At 49.9% G+C, this 18,619-nt stretch overlaps 1 protein-coding gene across 3 annotated transcripts in view; it reads left to right on the top strand.

Moving 5' to 3' along the window:
* WDR25 (WD repeat domain 25) overlaps nucleotides 1-18,619 on the top strand; it is a 150,177-nt gene that overhangs the window by 104,297 nt on the left and 27,261 nt on the right. For all 3 annotated transcript variants that reach the window (XM_058291656.1, XM_058291651.2, XM_058291646.2), the window contains exon 4: nucleotides 4,953-5,083. In XM_058291656.1, the coding sequence (XP_058147639.1) occupies nucleotides 4,953-5,083 (131 nt within the window). The remainder of the gene's footprint in view (nucleotides 1-4,952; nucleotides 5,084-18,619) is intronic.

Raw genomic sequence — 18,619 nt, 5'->3', positions numbered from 1 at the left:
GTTTTAAATAGTCGTGCAGGGAAGTGGATGTGGCTCAAGTGATTGGGCTCCCGTCTACCATATAGGAGGTCCAGGACTTGATTCCCAGGACCTCCTGGTGAAAGCAAGCCGGCTTGTGCCACAGAGCGCTGGCGCAGCAAGATGACGCAACAAAGGGAGACGCAGAGGAGAAACTGAGAGGCTCAGCAGACCAGGGAGCTGAGGTGGCTTAAGCCACTGAGTGTTTCTCCCATGTTGGAGGCCCCAGGATCAGTTCCCAGTGTCTCCTAAAGAGAAGACGAGAAGAGAAGACAGGCAGATGCAGAAGAATGCGCAGCGAACGGGCAGCGAGAGTGGACAATGAGTGCAGGCAGCAAGTGGGGGTGGGAGTTTTAAAAAATGGCTGTGCAACATTCCTTCAGGGTGGGCTAGGAGGTTGTTTACATTCTGGATATGACCTGAAGTGGTTGGCTCTTGAAAAAATGTGCAATAAAGTAGGATGCCTGAAAAAATTAGGATGCATTGCATCTTATAGAAAAATAAAGGGCTTGTTGAATTTAAAGAGGTACAGATTCTTCATTTACTAAAAGTCGGGTATTTCCAAAATTTTCTCTAGTGACAAGTGTCTGTCAGCTATAGGCCTGTAGAAGGGGTGTGTGTGTGTATACATACATATATATATATTTTAAAGCAACTTTACCCATCAAGATAAAGGCAATGCTTTAGCAAAGATTAAGAGAGTAACTGCTTTTCAAGAATTTGTACTGTGGTGAGAACATTTGGAAGACAGATGTTTTTAATTGTTTCCATCGTTGTGTGATTTATGTTGCCAAAAACAATGTGTCACCTATTAAAAACTTTACTATCTGCACCCTTAATCTGAGAACAGTGGTTTTCTAATCTGTATAAAAATCTTTTAAATGAAAACCTCAATGGATTTTGAATTGGTGTGTTAAAAATATGAAAATGCAGTACCTTCTGATTAGTTGACATCAAGGGAAATGGAGCTTTACCGGCACTATTTCCACAGAATCCTTGGCCTCGCTGGTGGCTGAAAGTGGGAAATGCCTGCCTGTCGTCAGTGGTGAGCGCCCTCTGTTTGGGCCCGTGTAACTGGGAGGAAGTTCTACCAGCTCTGACAGTGGTTCAGTGACAAGTCAGAACCTCAAACCAGACTTTCCAATCACGAATCGCATTAAAGTGATAAGAAAGACACACCAGCAATGAACCATCTGAAGAGGATGTTAAGAAAATCATTCCATTTTCAATAACATCTAAAAAATAAAATTTAGCCAAGGATGCAAAAGACTTGAAAACTACAAAACGCTGCTGAAAAGAGATTGAAGACCTAAATAAATGGCGAGCTGTGCCCATGCCCACAGATTGGAAGAGTTAGTGTTGTTAAGATGTCAGTATTACCTAAAGCGGGAAGCAGACTTGGCCCAGTGGTTAGGGCGTCCGCCTACCACATGGGAGTTCCGCGGTTCAAACCCCAAGCCTCCTTGACCCGTGTGGAGCTGGCCCATGCTCAGTGCTGAAGCATGCAAGGAGTGCCCTGCCACGCAGGGGTGTCCCCCATGTAGAGGAGCCCCACGTGCAAGGAGAGCCGCCCAGTGCGAAAGAAAGTGCAGCCTGCCCAGGAATGGTGCCGCACACACTGAGAGCTGACGCAGCAAGATGACGCAACAAAAAGAGACACAGATTCCTGTGCCACTGACAACAGAAGCAGACAAAGAACACGCAGTGAATAGACACAGAGAACAGACAACTGGGGCTGGGCGGGGGGAGGGGAGAGAAATAAATAAATAAATCTTAAAAAAAAAAATTACCTAAAGCAATATGCAAATTCAATGCAATCCCTGTAAAATTTCCAGGAGCCTTTTTTTTTTTAAACAGAAATGGAAAAATTGATTCTCAAATTCATATGGAATTCAAGGGGCCCTGAATAGCCAAAATACTTTTGAAAAGGAAGAACGAAGTTGGAGAACTTATACTTCCTGATTTGAAATTGCACCACAAAGCTACAGTAATCAAAACAATGTGGTCTTGGCATGAAGATAGACAAATAGACTAATGGAACATACTTGAAAGTTCAGAAAAAGACCCATATATCTATGGCCAGTCATTTTTGACAAGAGTGCTAAGCACGTGCAGTGAGGAAAGAATCGTCTTCAACAAATCCTACTGGAAAAACTGGATATTCATGTCCAAAAGAATGGAGACCCCTACCTCATTCCATATACAAGTTTCAACTCAAAGTGGATCAAGAACCTAAATATAAAAGCTAAAACTATGAAACTCTTAGAAGATAACGTAGGGTCAAATCTTCATGACGTGGGATTTGTCCATAAATTCTTAGGTGTGATGTCAGAAGCACGAGCAACTTGAGAAAGGCTGGACACATTTGATTTCATCAAAATTTTAAGGTGCTGAGCATCAAAGGAAATTATCAAGAAAATGAAAAGGTAACCTACTGAATGGGAGAAAATAGTTTCAAATTATGTATTGGATAAGGGCTTAATATCATGAATATAAAAAGAATTTTTACAATGCAACAGCAAAAAGGCAAGCTAATAAAAAAATAGGCAAAGGACTTGAACAGACCTTTCTCCAAAGATGAGATATACAGATGGCCAAAAAGCACCTGAAAAGATGCTCAACATCATTAGCCGTTAGGGAGAAGCAAATCAAAACCGCAGTAAGATACCACTTCATGCCCTGCAAGGATGGCTGTTATTATTTAAGCAGCAACAACAACAGCCAGAAAATAGCAGGCTTTAAAGGGAGGTGAAGAAACTGGAACTCTAGTCCGCTGCCGTGGGAGTGTAAAATGGTGCAGGCACTGTGGAAAGCAAAATGGCAGTTCCTCAAAAAAGTTAAACGTAGAATTACCATATGACTAGGAAGTTTCACTTCTAGGAATACACTCAGAGGAAGTGAAAACAAGGTCTCAGCAGACACCCGTACACTTATGTTTATAGCAGCATTAATTACAATAGCCAAAATACAGAAATGACCCAAGTGCCCACCAACAAACAAATGGATAAGCAAAATGGGGTACATGCACACGTTATGTTATTCAACCTTATGAAAGAATGAACTTTTGAGCTGCCCAGTGAAATAAGACATACAAGGACAAATATTGTATGATGTCACTTGGAAGGGATGTCTAGAAATAGCAAATTCACAGAGAGAACCCAGATTAGAGGGGATGGGGATGGGGTAGTACTTGTAAAGTTTAAAAAAAAGTGAGAGAAAACTGACATTTAAGTCACTTGTACAGAGTCACAGAGCCACACCCAAGAACTCTAAAGCCTGTGCCACTATCACTACAATTTTCTATCTTCAGTGAGTCCATGACCTAGTTGAAACAAAAACCACATTAAAGTATGTTCAATCCTGTTGCTCTCACTAAAAATGTTATAATATACTTTTTAATGATTTCGAAGAGGTTCGTTTATACTCTTAATAATATTTTAAAATGTATTTAAAAATACTGGCAATTTTATTCGTATCCTTTAAAATGTTCTATTTTTGGTATTTGATTTAACATTCATAATATATGAGAACAGAACTGTATTATATTGTTTATAAACAGGTTTACGTATGTTGGTGATCGGCTTTCCACTGATGTGCTGTCAGGCCACGTGTGTTGGAAACCACAGGTCTAGCCAACTGCCCCCTGCCCCCTCTGTGAGTGCTGAGGGCCGACTTTCATTTCCTCACCTGGCGAGCTGCCAGAGCCCTGAATGAGCGGCTGGAGGGCCACAGGGCACAAAGCTGGGCAAGCTTCAGAAAGAGCTCTCCGAATTGAATAAGCCAACATTGCTTCCTGGGTGCCTGCAGGGGGAGATGATGCTGGAGATCTTGGCGTTGTGTGGGTCTCCTTGGCCGCCAGCGTCTTGTGTTCTAAGCTGCCTACCACCTCCGTCCGGGGGGCCTCCTCTGGGCCATGGGAGTCCCTTTTGATACCTCTGAGGGAAGCCCCTTCATGTTTGTCGTTGGCAGAATATGTGGGAGGAGCCACGTTCCGGGGGCAGAGGGCATAGCCCTGGCACGACGGCCCAGCCCTGGGGTGCATGTGCAACACTGGAGCCCAGCATGCCTGGACTGAGCTCCATGTCCTGTGCTCAGGGCAGGAGACCTGTTCCCAGTTGGCGATGCTTCTGAAGTTTGTGTAGCTTCCCTTTAGAGATCATAGTGGAGGTGGGCAGGAGGAAAAGCAAATGCATAAATAAACATGAAAAAGAATTAAAGATGATTATGCTAAAAAAGATGTTTTCACCCTGTGTGTATAATAACATACACCCCCACACACAACATTTGCACAGTGCACTTCAGTGCTTTATGACAATTTTGTGTCGGTCATGTAAGGGCAAGGATTGCCTTGAGTCCTATAGAACCAGCCAGACCCCCAATAGTCCACGCCAACCTGTGCGCTCCCCGGCTTGTCCTCTGTGACACCACAGTCTGTCTCTTACCACCACTACCTGCCACCTTCTATCTCCCATCAAGCTTCGGTTATTATAACAGCACGACTGTCAGATGGCTTATCCTAAAAAAAATAAATCACTTCGGAGCAATCCTGCTTTTGGTTTTTAGACTCCCAGATAAATAATCTACTGTATTAACTGTGTGGCTTTGGAAATGTCACCTCCCCTCCCTGAGCCTTGTCTTTTCAACTGCAAACTGCAAAGTAGGCTTAGGGCTGCTGTGCTGTTTAAATGTGTTTGTATGTGTCACACCTTCAGACACATAAAAGGTGGCGTTCAAGGATCCAGTCTGTCTAGCTTCAGCTCATCGGGGGTGGGGCCAGCCAGAGAATAGGGGCAAATATTACTGCTGCTGTTTCCAGAAAGTCTCCATTGGGCCACCTTGGGGCCACGTGGGTTGAGTTTGCCCTCGGGCTTCATACTGACACCCCTTGGTGGCCTGGGTATTTTCTAACCCTCTCTTCTCTTTTTCTGTTGTAGGAACCCAGCTGTTTAGTGGTCAGAGTGACTTTAGGATCACTGCCTTGAAATTTCACCCAAAAGACCACAGTCTTTTTCTATGTGGAGGCTTCAGCCCTGAAATCAAAGCTTGGGATATAAGGACCGGCAAGGTAAACAAATGCCCATCGCCTCGCTTGGCCTTTCTGGAGGAGCGCTTACCCAAATGATATGAATACTTGGGGGCAGGTTAGCATCTATATTTAGGACCCTCACGTGGAATAATTGCCACTTGATATTTCATCAGCACTGAGCATAATTTTTAGATGTTTGCAAGAACATCATTGAGTTGTTAAACTATGAAGATGTCCTAGATGCATTTCTATGCAGCATATTACTAAAATATTTATTGAATACCTACTGTGTGCAAATGTTACGGGCAATATAAAATGAATCAGACTTGGGCCAGTCCAGGGAGTGACACATGGATATAGAGAACTCTGGTGCAGAGAAGCACTCTATGTGTGTGTGAGTTTGTGTGTGTATATGTAGGTGTGCATATGTGTGTGCACACACGAGTTTGTGTGTGTGTGTGCAAGTTTGTAGGTGTGCATGTGAGTGCAGGTGTGTAGGGGCGGGCATTCCAAGGGTTTGAGTATTTTCACTCTGATGCAGAAGGCTTCTTCGAGACCGTGTTCCCACTGGGGCTTCAAGTCTGGTCATGTTCAGTCACATAGAGAAGTAATTTCCGTCCCCATCCTTCTTCACAACCTGCTGTTTCCATCGCCTTCACTGACTCAAAAACAACAGCACCTCTGTCCTTCTAATTGTTCAGCCATAAAACCAGAATCCCCTCTGTCTCTGCACTTCCTGTCATGTACCACATCAAATCCACCAGCAAATACTGCTGCTCCACCTTCAAGATGTCGAGAATCCCACCACGTCTCTCACCTCCGCTGTCGTACCTCCAGTCAAAGCCACCACCGTCTCTTCTTAGAAAACTGTGGCATTGCCTGGCTGTCCTTTTACTCCCTGTGTGTTCTCAAGCAGCAGCCAGAGTGGTCTGCTGCATTGAAGGTCAAATGTGTCACCCCTCTGGGCCGGGCTCCCCTCCCACTCGCCGTAAAAACCAGGGTCCCTGCGATGGCCCCAAGGCTACACAGCCTTCCTCTGGTTCCTCTCATCATCTCCTCCCCACTGGCGCCTTTGCCGTTCCTTGAACACAGCTGCACTCTCCTGCCTCAGGATCTTTGCATGTGCTGCTCCTTCTGCCCGAATGCTCTCATCCCAGTTTTCTCTCTTACCCTTGCTTCCTCCACCTCCAGGGCTCTGCTCAATTGCCACTTTCCCAGGAAGGCCTTCCCTGACCACCCTACCAACCATTCCTGGCATTCATTAGTCCCCTCTGCTACCTTTTCCCTCTCCGTAGCATTTGTTGTCACCATCATACTGTCGATTTATTTGTCTTCTCCCTCCACTCAAAGTGAGCTCTTTGAGGGTAGAGATATCTGTCTCGTTTGTTTGCTGACTTCTAGCTCCTAGAATGGCACCTGGCACATTGTGAGTACTTGGTAAAGCTTTGCTGAACTAGTGAGTGTGTGCTCACACAGGAGTGGCACCGCCTAGGGCCCAGCTCACTTCGGCCGGGTGTGGAGTCCAAGCTGTGGGACGGGCCTGGGCAGAGAGGCTTTGCACACCAGGTGTCTTGGTTTGAATTCACAGTGGGGAGCCTGGGAGATTTTTGAGCATGGGCTGCTGGGATCAGGGCTGAGGAAGAACTCAGGGAGAAGTAGTTAGACCCTAGCCAGGGTGACAGCAGTGGCGGTGGAGGACATGGCTCATCAGAGGAAGAGCCACAGGCCCGATGCCTCTGGGGCTTGAAGACTTCAGCAAGCCTTGTTTCCTAGATCTGAGAATCCCTGCTGGTCTGGAGCTCTACAGGGCAATGCGTGATGAAACCCACACCGAACGTGACTTGAAAGAAGATGCAGAATGTCAGAAAGTGTCCTCCTTTATTTGGGAAGCAAACCCGTGTTCAGGGAATTCAATCGTCATGTCCTGGAGGGGTCAGCCACGTTGTATCTGTATTGCTGACATGTTCTGCCTAAAGGCATCTTGTCTGCCGGCGTCTCGCCTCGTCCTGGACGGGTGCAGGCTTCAAACAGATCTGTTCTGAACCGAGGTTGGACTGTGTGGTTAGGGTGGAGGAAGGGGTGACACAGCCTCCAAGGCCTGCATCTGGAACTTCTGTTCACGCCTCAGCCTGGCCTCTGAGAAGGCGCTTTCCCAACAGGCTCTTGAACGGGGCTGCTGATTTTTTTGAGGAGAAGCTGAAAGCAGAGACCCTTTTCTTTAAAGACAACAGGAAGTTTCGCCCATTGATAAGACTTTGCCTAAAGTACTTCACCAAGTGGGAGAGTTCGAGTACAGAGAGATGTGCTCTTTTAAAAAAAAACCATGCGTCTTTCTTTTGCAAAGAAATTTCTTTTTTTTTCAAAAATACTTGGAGAAGAAAGAAAAATTATCCATAAAGAAATGGACGTAATGGAGTTTTAAAAAGACATTAGAACACTTGATATTTGCGATGCACGCATGTGATAAATGAAAGAGCACTTGAAAGTGCTGTCTGTGTGGGAAACTCTTTGTCATGCCTGTCTGCGTCCATGCTGGGATCTACTGATTACCTAGCCCCTCCTGGCAGGCACGGCCCTTAAAGGTGTGCTTACTGTTTTTAGCCTCAAAGACCAAACACGTAAGACATTACTCACCAAGGACGCCATCTGATTTAAGTTCGTTAAAAATATCAAATTTCGTCTTAGGGTAGACGCCAGCTGATGAGTTGTGAAAATGCTGGGGGAGAAGCAATTAGAAGCAGATGTTGCTGTGACTGGTATTGGCATGTTTGCGAGTTCTCCCAGGCTAGTAACGTGGGTAAAGGGATCTGTGCAATATTTGTTTTTACTTCCGTTTTACCAACAATCTGATTGCCTTCTCCTCCCCTACCAGGTCACGGGGCTAGTTCCATCTACATTAGCCAGGCCCAGGGGACGGCACTCCTTCCTGCTTCAATTAAGTTTCCTTTGACAGATGTGGCCTGAGAGTCTCCTAGGGACTTGACAGGAGGGTCAGAGAGGAAGGCGCAGGCTCCCTGACCTCCGGGGCCCCCTACCTGGGGTTTCACTTTGCTCTCTCCACTCTGTGCCACGGAACGCTGGGGCCGGGCCAGTTCGCTGTCCCGGGTGCTGAACTCCCAGCCGCGCCCCCGGTGGTGCTGTCCCGGGTGCTGAATCCTCAACTGATGTTGTGGGCGCTGTCCCTGGTGCTGAACTCCCCGGACCCCAGGTTCCAATATCGAGGGCTAAGCAGCTTGGCTACTGGCTGCCTTCAGGCGGCAGCAGTGGGACCCAGGCTTTAGCTTAAAATTCAGACATGCGTCCCCTTTTAAATAAGATGGGCAGGGGATATTTTGTTATAAAGGTAATGCGTAATCATTTTTAAAAACTTGGAAAATACAAGGAAATAGATGGGATAGTCCAACGAGCTACGGGAAACATTTGTAGCACTTTGATATTTTCCTTTCACTTATTTTTTTCCTTGTAGTTTTAAAAAGTTGTTGTAATCTTATTTTCTATACACAATTTCGTATTTTGCTTTTCATATCATAAGAATGTTCCTTGTATTGCAAACTCCTTTAAAAATTTCCAGTAGCATTCCTTTGACTCGGTATGCCTGACCAACTTGCTCCTTGCGTTCTCCCCAGGACCCAGAGCCATGTCTGACATAATAAATATCCATGGTTTAAATGAATCAGATGAATGGATTTTAACCTAGGAAATCACTTTCCTGTATTGGATGTTTCAAGCATTTCAGTTTTTTGTTTTGTTTTGTTTTTCCTATTTAAAATGAATAGATGTGAGCATAGAGATCAGGGGTCAGTAAACTACAGCCCAGGGGCCAAATCCAGCCTGCTGTCTGTTTTGTAAATAAGATTTTATTGGAGACCAGCCATACACAGTCATTCATGTGCCATCCGTGGTTGTTTTCTCACTACAGTGTCAGAGGTGAGCAGTTGCAAGAAAAACCCTATAGGCCAAAAAGCCAAAAATATTTACTGTTCAGCTGATTTCTGGTATGGACAGATCTGGCTGTGACATTCGTCACCCTGTGGTTTGTTGGGATTTATCTTCCTGGTCTGGTCGACAGAGTGGGTGTTTCTCTGCCTTACCCCATTACATGCATCTTCATGGAAACTGTTCTTGTAGAGAATGTCTTCTCCAGATGGGAGAGAACTCTTCTTTGGCCAGGGGTGCGTAAGTAGTTTACCTCTCTTTTTACATTCTCTGAACAAACCCTCATGGTTTACTTTATCACTTATTACACTGTAAGAAACATCTTTGTGCAACTAGTTTTTTCCATAATTGGGATTTATTTCCTTAAGATTGGGTCCTAGAGCTGGTTGCTGGGTTAAAGTGAGTAAACATTTTAAGGTAGGGAATCTTTCTGATGATGAGCTGAAGCATGTTGGGGGCTAGTGAACCCCAACCCGGAGGATGAGAGCAGATGCCAGCAGCCTTTCATTGGGACCTTAGAGGTTGGGCCTGCTAAATATTTGGAATGGATAACTTTTAAACTACTTTCCAGTCATGTGATTTTATGATTCCTTAGCATAGCCAAATGACAAATGTAGGGATTCTGGACTTCTCCAACCCAGCCCAGTTCATCACAGCAAATGGGCCATTTGGCTCGCTTTCTTCTTTTCTTGGCTGGCTTCTCACTCTGCCTTGGTTCGATGCCTGGAGTACATCCTTCATCCCTGCAAAGTGCCTGACTTCATTTCAAGCCTGATGGCAGGATGTATTCTGCTGAGCCCGCCCAGCCTGCTCTTGGAGCTGGCTTGGTGTTGCTATGGAATGTTTTGACTCTTCTTCCCAGCAGTCTTCTTGAACATGATTTGTGGTCTGGACCCCAGGATGTCTGTGGTCTGAGTGGGGGTCCCACTCTCCAAAAGCCCCTCTGGGCCTCCAGTGCCACTTGCCTGAGATGCAGGGGACCTGGGTTCACGTACTCCCTCTGACACTGGCCTCCTTGGCTGGGCGATCTTAGGCCAAAGCCTCTCTTAGCCGTATTTCTCCACGGTATCGTGAAGGGTCAGGACAAAGTTGTCTCTAAAGCAAACTCACCCATGCTTAGGAAAGCACCTGGGATTTTGCTACGATGCAGATTCTGTTTCAGTAGGTCTGGGGGGTAGGGATAGATCCTGCATTTCTAACAAGCTCCCGGGAGGTGCTGATGCTTGAGAAGCTGGGGCTCCCAGGGCCTCTGAACTTAGAGTTCTTTCATGTGATTCCTTGCTTTTGTCCTTGATTGGCCTCCACCACTGGTGACCTGGCTCAGCAATAGCTCCTGACTTACCTTCTTACCTGACTGAGTCCAATCACTTTGTGCGGTGATGGAGTGGTGTCATCTCTGTGCCCCAGCGTCTCCCACAGGACCTGGCCTGGAGCAGGTGCTGGGGGTGACCTGGAATGAACTGGTGGGATCAGCTGCCACCCATCCCATCATGATGGATTTCTGCAGGAGCACCCACCTGCCCATAACTGCAGTGGCTACCCTGGCATCTAAGAGGAGGGAGTGGCCTTCCTTACAAAGTGGATGCAAAGCATATCTGTGACTCAGCTGCAACTGGTCCTTCTGGAAGTGTGGACAGAGGCAAGAGGACTGCAGGTGGGGTGCAGTATGGTGAACCCAGACCTGCAGTTCTTGTCATGGTCCCTGTTGTCTACTGATGATGGGGTGACAAACCTCACCCATTGCCTGCACCATGGAGCCCCCGTTCTGTGCCCAGCATGGAGCGGGAGCTGAAGAATTGCAGAAAAAGTAGAAGACATGGGCGCAGCTCTCCAGGGCCCGCCAGCACTGCAGGAAAGGCTCCAAAGTCATTATCCTCAGGTTCCCATTAAGATGTCTGTGTATTTTTGAACCAGATGTTAGAATCGATAAAAGAGGGAATTTTCCCTTTGCATCATGAATCTCATTTATAAGAAAAGCTCTTACAGGGGCTTAAAAATGAAATCATGTTGCATACTTAGTGAATCACCCTTTTTGCAAGAATACCTTATGGAACCCCAACCTCAGCAAAGTACGGCAGGATCTGAGTCCTGGAAACTGGAGCAGCTTTAGGAAATCTAGGGCACGTGGCTGCCAGGGTTGATGAGCGCCCGACTGGCGCCGTTGCTCTGCTTTCCTGTGCAGGGTCGTCCTTTGGCAGCCTGGGCTGAGTGATGTCGTCTGCTCTACAGCTTGTACTCTGTCCCCAACAAGAGTTGCGGATACATTCAGATTTGCAGCATTTGCTCTTCCAGAACCCCACTGACCTTCCAAAACACTGGCTCCCAACCACTTCGGGAGCTTCCTGATAAAATTGTCTGGCAAACCAGCTTACCTTTGCTCCAGCGTGTGGGCCCCCGTCTTGGTTTGACGCGGATCGTCACCAGTTCATCCTCATTCTACCTTTTTTTTAAGTTTGTAAGGGGCATCTTGATTTCCAGGTCTTTTTTTTTTTTTGATTTTGAGAAGGAAAAATGGTTTATGACGGCTGGCCGGACTCGGGAGCTTCAAACCTGAGCTGATTTCCAGGTCCTGAGGTCTCCTTCCTGAGCTCGGGCATGGGTCCTAACAGGAAGCCATAGACAAAGGGGCCAGCTCGCTCTCGCACCCTGCTCCTGGCTGGAGGGTTCTGCGTGGCGCCTCTTCCAGGGCTGCTCTTTCTCAGCCCCTCTCTGGTCAGCTCTAGGTCCGCAGTGGGATGTAGACTTTGCCTGTTGGCTGCAGTATTCCCAGGCCCAGCGGAATGCTGAGTCCACGAGGGTGAGGGTGGGGGTGGGGTGGCTATGGCGGGAATGACTAATGACCCTAATCAAGACCCATTTAAAAAGATGCCAAGTAATTAACCCACCCAGGGGAAGAGGCGGCCAGCCACAGTGCGTGAACCTGCTGCTCCCGCCCCCGCTGCAGGCTGGGAGTGGGGAAGACGGAACCACGAGAGCCCCCTGGGCCTGATTTCCCAGGTGCTCTGGTCCCTGCCGCCGGCTCCACCCCCAGGTCCAGGGGTGATGCCTAGGCTTCGAGATTTTTGCAATCTCTCCAGGGGTTTCTATCGCACAGCAGCGTTGTGACCCCCTGCCCTGGGGGTCCTGGCTCGGGTGGTAGGCGAGACTCCCTGGTGGTCTGGGGTGGGGTTTCTCCCCAGTAAGTGAGGGCGCCCTTGGAATTTGCATTCCCAAGGCGGTGGCAGTCGCGGCCTGTCCTCCTCAGTCCTCTGTGCCATCAGTTTCAGTGGCGTTGGAGGCGGGCTGCTTATTTGCCCTAATGAGGTTTTGATTACTCTCTATTTGTCTCTTTCATCCATTTTATATTAAAAAGCCTTTTTATTTGGACTCTCTGTACTTTCCGCAGTTCTGATGAAGTTTCCCCTCTTCAGGCTAATGAGAGGGGAGAGGAATGGAGGCAGACACAGGGGGCAAGGGAGCTGGGAAGCAGTTGTGGGGAAGTCAGCCGGACTTTGGGCTGCTTCCGGTCTTTTCTGGGCTCGGATTTCCCAGCCTGCCAGGTGGGGTGGGGCGCAGGGGTGCCGGATGGTCTCTAGAACCCCTTCAACAGCCAGTCCTGACACTGCTGGCCGTAGTGCTCTGGGCCCTTTGTGTGCCCTCACAGCGATCCTGGTTTAGGCACCTGGTGCTGTGTCACCCCAGTCTTGCCTCAGCAAGACAACCGAGGTTCTGGAAAGTTCACTTGCATGCAGTGGCACCCTGCCACTTGGTAGGGGGGAGCCTTGGGGACCGAACTCTGCCCTTGCAGAGCACCTTGTTCACAGCATGGTAGAAATTGGCTCGTGGGAGTGCATGAAGCCTTGCCGATGAATTGCTGTGCATTTCATTCTTGGAGAAGCCTGTATGGGGTGCTGCAGCAATTTGATATGGTTATGAATTCCATAAACAGATATTGGATTATGTTTGTAATCTGGTCTGTACCTGGGCGTGATTAAGTTATGATTAGGGCTTTGATTGCGCCACGTCATTAGGGTGTTGAGTCCCCACCCACCCACAGATAAAAGGCATGGCAAAGGACAGTTGAGGGTTTCTGATGTTGGAGTTTTGATGTTGGAGTTTGATGGTGCAGCCTTAAGCTGGGGCCCCAGGAAGTAAGCTCACAGAGGAAAGAGAAGCAAGCCCTGGGAAGAGAGGAACCTTGAACCCAGAGAGAAGCAAGACCCTGGAAGGGTGGAACCCAGGAAGCCTGAGCCCTCACAGATGTCGGCAGCCATCTTGCTCCAACACACGGAAATAGACTTTGGTGAGGGAAGTAACTTATGCTTGATGGCCTGGTATCTGTAAGCACCTACCCCAAATAAATACCCTTTATAAAAGTCAGCCAATTTCTGGTATTTGCATCAGCACCCCTTTGGCTGACTAATACAGGTGCCCTCGTGTTTAGATGTCCCCTGGCCCTGCTCTGTGTGGCTCGGTGCCGGTCCCCGGCCTTGGCTGTGAGTGGGTCAGAGGTGGGCCCCAGCCTCAGGCCTGAGAGTGTGTCCCCAGCTCATCCGAGGGGCTTGAAGCTGAACCGGGGTCTTTTCCAAGTCCTCCCTCTCCCTGTTGCAGAAAGAGGGCACGCCTCACTCAGCCCTGTCCCAGACGGGGTCTGAGCCCCCACCACCCAGCGGGCACTGTGCTGGGCGTGGGGGCACCAGTCCAGCTCGATGAGGCCTGGCCCTCGCGGAGCCACATCGCGGTCTGCAGGAGGAACGGGGTGCCCGCCGTGGGGAATGTCTGTTTCTCGTGACATTTGATGTATTTGTCAGCCTCCCTGGCTTCCTTCACGGGCGACTGGGGAATCCCTCCGGGGTCTTCCAAGATGTCCAGAATCTTGGGCAGGGATGGGGAAGCAGTTCCTGTACAGGGTCCTCAGAGCCTGCGGTCCCAGCCCTCTGCTTTGGTGTCACCCTGCCCCTCTTTTCTTGGGCTGTGCTCGATGACAACTGCCTAAAACTCGATGCGCGAGCCTCCAGCGAGAGCTCGGCCCCTGACACCCCCAGACTTTCATGCTGATACCCCATTTGATAGCATTTGCCCTGGAAATGCACTAGAGTGAGTGCATCTGAAACCAGGAAGCAGGCTCTTCGGGCCTTAATGAGGCCGTCAGTACAACATTTATACAATTCAAATTTATGAATACGAATCCTTCAGGACACATTTGGCCACTAAAATAAGCTCTGTCCTACACAGATCACTTCTCTAGGGTTTGTTTTTTTTTAATTTGATATTTTTATTGAAATTGCTTTACAATTTCTTTTTACTTGAAAACTTATTTTTGCCTTTCCCCTACTAATAGTACCCAAGAAATCATGTGTTTGATGGCCTAGTCTTTTTTTGTCCTAATAAACTTTAAGGAAAATTAATTTTTTATTTTTGCTAAGGGCTTTATTGAGATATGTTTTATGTAACATACAATTCACCTACTTAAAATGTACAACTCAGTGGCGTTTAGTATATTCAAAGGGTTGTGCAGTGTCTCCTCTTTCAATTCTCAATATTGATAGGTATGTCTTCTCTTTTTTTCCTTAGTCATTGTGGCTTGAGATTTGTCAGTCTTATTGGTCATGTCAGTGAGACATTGATTTTCTCCATTGTTTTTTCTGTTTTCAGCTTTGTTAATTTTTGCTCATATTTTCATTTTCTTCCTGCTCTCTTTGGGTTTAATTTGTTCTGTTTTTTTTCTAGTTTCTTAGGGTGGCAAGTAGATCATTGATTGGAGACCTTTTTTTTTAGTATAAGCATTTTAATGCTATATGTCTCCATCTAAACATTGCTCTAGCTTCATCTCACAAATTTTGGTAAGTTGTGTTTTAATATTCACTTTGAAATACCTTCTGACTTTCTATTTACTTTCTCTTTGACCTATGGGTTATTTAGAAATATGTTGTTTAATTTCCAAATATGTGGGTATTTCCAGGTGTCTTTCTGTTATTAATTTCTAGTTTAATTCTTTGACTGTCAGAATACATACTTTGTATGCAGTTCTTTTGAATTTGCGTAGGCTGGGTTTGATGACCCAGGATGGGGTTTGTTTCGGCGAATGTGCCGTGGCGTTTGGGAGGCTGCTCGCTGCCGGGGCTGGCTGGAGTGCTGTGCTGTGGGCTGTCATTTTGTCAAGCTGGTTGATGTTGTCAGTCAGGTTCTGTATATCCTTTTTGATTCGTTGTCTGCTTGTCCTTTCCATATTGAGAGAGGAGTGTGGACGGTGCCACGTGTAACATGAGGTTACCCGTTTCTCTCTCCACTTCTATCGGTTTTTGCTCGGTGTATTTTGAAGCTGTCACCACAGTTGCCCTGGCGGCCTGCCCTCAGGTCAAAGCCATTAGAGAAAATAAGGAAGGAAGGAAGTGGGGGAGGAGGGAGGCAGGCAGGGAATGGGTACTGCCTCCACACAGGTGTCTTTCCGAGCTTACCTCTCTCCCGGGCCACTTGCTCTTGTTTACTTCTACAGCCTCCGTGGGTGCCTTTTGTATTTCCCCAGCATTTTAGTTGTAGCCGGTGAGGAGCTGGGCTGAGCTGGGCTTACAGCAGCTTGGCCCCCAGGCTTGGAACGTATTTTTTCTCCTTGCCTTGAATTTCCTCTCTTGGCCTGGCTAGATGTCACCTGTCCTCTGCAGGTCTCCACTCCAGGATCCTTTCCCTGAGCCAGGCTGGAAGCTACCTGCCCTGTGTCCATGTCCCTCTCTGGGGTGAGCACCCTGAGGGCAGGGGACTTGGCAGACGGGCTCACCCAGCATCCTCAGGCCTCCCGCATTGGTCACCGTTTCTTGAAGAAACGATCACAGCATGTGCGGTGAAGCTGCAAGATAACTGCGGGGTTTTTCTGACATTAGGAAAGTTCAAACTATTCAAATTTGTGCCCCCAACCAGTCGATCCCAGCTATGGGAGGGTGGAGATGGCTGTGCATCGGGGAGCCCGTGGGCATCGCCTGCGCCCTGCTAGGGGCCCAGCCTCCCCGGCAGCCCCAGCCTTTCCCAGCTGCCCGAAGGAAGACTGCTCGAGCTTGTCAGCGGAGCTGGCGTGGAAGCTGGCAGGTGCTGGGACGTGGCGAGGCGCTGGCCTGGCGTGCCCTGAACTAGGCCATGCCCCGCGGCCCACTCCTCACGCCTGCAGTCAGAGAGGAAATGATGGGGGCGTCTTTCCTCACCCCTCCGTGTGCCCCCTTTACATCGCGCAATTTCTCAGTTTTTAATTAGAGTCTTTTGCTTTCCTTTTTTTTTTTAAGAAGGTCTGGCTCTCTGGCGCGCCTCGCTCATTTATTCATTGAATGTTTGCCAAGCACCTGCCGTGTAGAGGTCAGCTCCCGAGTTTGCAGCACTCAGAGATGTGACAGGCAATGCCTCTTGCCCGGCTCTTGGGACCAGGGTCCACCCGGGCCCACCTGCCCATGCCAGAGGCCTTGGTGGCAGCTTTAGGGTCGCTCTCCCCACACCACCCCAGTACCTGTGGTTCCTCTTCTGGGACCGACATGTGAGGTTGTGCAGGTTGTGCACTGCTGGCCGTGTTCTGCTGGCCACGCAGTGCACCGGCGTAGCTGTCACCCCCGAAGGGGCGTCTTTTATGACATGAACCAGGGTGCCCCTTGGGCCTGTCCCTTCCCCTCTGGTTTGTTACCTGCCTGGCGATGATTCCAGCTCCCAGGGTTTGTCTGAAATCCATGCCCTGGCCGTCCCCAGGCTCACCCCAGGCTGCCCCCCATCTTCTCTCTTCTGGTGGGGAGGGGCAGCAGTTCTGCTCCTTGCCCGGCCTCTCTGTCTCCCCCACCCCAGCAGGTGTCGCCATTTGTAAGAGCCAATCTGAGTGCGAGTTTGGGGCCCCTGCTGTTTTGACGTTGGTCCATTTGGGTGAGCCCCACACCCGCCACCTGTCTTGTCTGGAGAGGGGCGAGGGCCGGTGCCTCATTTCGTCACCCGGTTGCTTCCGTAGGGCCGGGGCGCCTGGAGAGGCGCTCACGCCCAGAGGCTGGGCTCCTCGGCGCGCTGAGCCGGGGCCGTGTCGAGCCTGGTTCAGTTCTTGGGTCCGCCATAGAGAGCGCCGGGTTCCACGCGAGCGCCCGAGCAGCCTGGCTGGGGCCGTCCCTCTCGGCCTTCCCTCCTCTCCCTCGTGCTCCGTAGCTGTAATTTAAAACCTCGCAGCCTCGAAGCCGTCTCCCTGTGGGTAGATTCAGATTCATGTCCCTCGTCCCTCGGCTGGGATGGAGCAGCCCACCCCGCCTTGCGCTGGGCGGCGTGTGGCAGGGAAGGTCAGGCTCGGGCTGGAGGGACAGCCGTGGCGTGACCTGGCTCTGCGTCCACCCGGCCGTGTGACCGTGGGCAGGGCACATCCCCCCTCCGGGCCTCAGTTTCCTCATCCGTACGGCACAGGCGGTAACCCCGAGTCCCCGCGGCAGGCCTGAGCGAGGCCTGGGGGGCCCCAGCACACAGGAGGTGCTCAGGCAACGCCACCGGCCGCCTCGGCGTTTGCAGGCAACGATCCTGGCAGGGCCCTGCCCTCAGCCCTCGTGGCCTTGGCCGTCGTGAGCTGTTCTCAGCGTTGCTCCGTGCTGAGCTGAGGCAGCCCATGTCCTCGGCCAGGCAGCGCGTCTGCCCGAAATGCCAAGTGTCTGTGGTTTTGACTGAAAATGCTCTAACCCGGGGTGATGGCACAGGTCACCTCAGGCTGATCACAAACGCTGATCGACACTCTTCTGTGTCTTTAATTTTTTTTTTTAAAGGTTTTATTTATTTATTTACTTATTTCCCCCCCCTTGTGGCTCGTTCCATTCTTTTGCTGTCTCTTCTCTGGGTCCATTTGCTGTGAGTTTTTTCTGTATCTGCTTGTCTCCCTTGGTTGCGTCATCTTGCTGTGCCAGCTCTCCGCAGCATGCGGGCGACCCTGCCTTCACCAGGAGGCCCAGGACGCGAGCCCAGGGCCTCCCCTATGGTACGGGAGCCCAACTGATGGAGCCACAGCCGCTTCCCATTTTGATTTTTAAGAGGGAGAAATGAGTAAGTCAGTGCCTAGTAAGTGGGAGTGCTCTGAATGTGGAGGGAAGAACCTGACATGGCCTGGGCAGCTGCCCCGGAGGTGGCCCCAGGCTGGGGTTCCCCGGCCGTCGGGGGCTGCGAGTCCCGGGAGAACTGGCCAGGAGGTGCAGTCAGAACCTCGGAGGCAGGGAGCCCGGGGGTGGGGTTGGTCGCTGGGGCCCCTGGGGGCTCCCGGAGCTCCTGAGCTGCTCCCCAGGCTGCGTGGTGGGGCTCCCCTCCAAGACGGCCACCAACTTCAGCCACGACCCCCAGGCCGTCTCCGGGGGGGGGCCTCCCACACGGCGCCAGCCAGATGGCGCCAGCCCCGTCTCCCGGTCGCCTGGTGGAAGACTTCGCACATTTCTCCCCGCGCTGCGCCAGGGAAGAGGCCTGGGGGCCCGTGGTGAATCGCTCACATCGACAGCCACGTTCTGGTGGAGTGGCCTGGCACCCCTGTGCCCTGGGTCTCAGTTTCCCCATCTGTTAGGAAGAAGCTGAACTCCTCGCCCTGTGTGGAGCAGAAACTCCCACCCTGGCCGGGAAGGTCTTGCCGCGGCCGGGCCGAGGCCTCTGTGCTTTGAGCAGTGAGTTCCCTCCCCGGGGTCCAGG

This window comes from Dasypus novemcinctus, chromosome 3, assembly GCF_030445035.2.
Source record: "Dasypus novemcinctus isolate mDasNov1 chromosome 3, mDasNov1.1.hap2, whole genome shotgun sequence".
NCBI lineage: Eukaryota > Metazoa > Chordata > Mammalia > Cingulata > Dasypodidae > Dasypus > Dasypus novemcinctus.
Note: the sequence above shows the minus strand (reverse complement) of the source record. Positions and strands in the feature narration are given on the sequence as shown.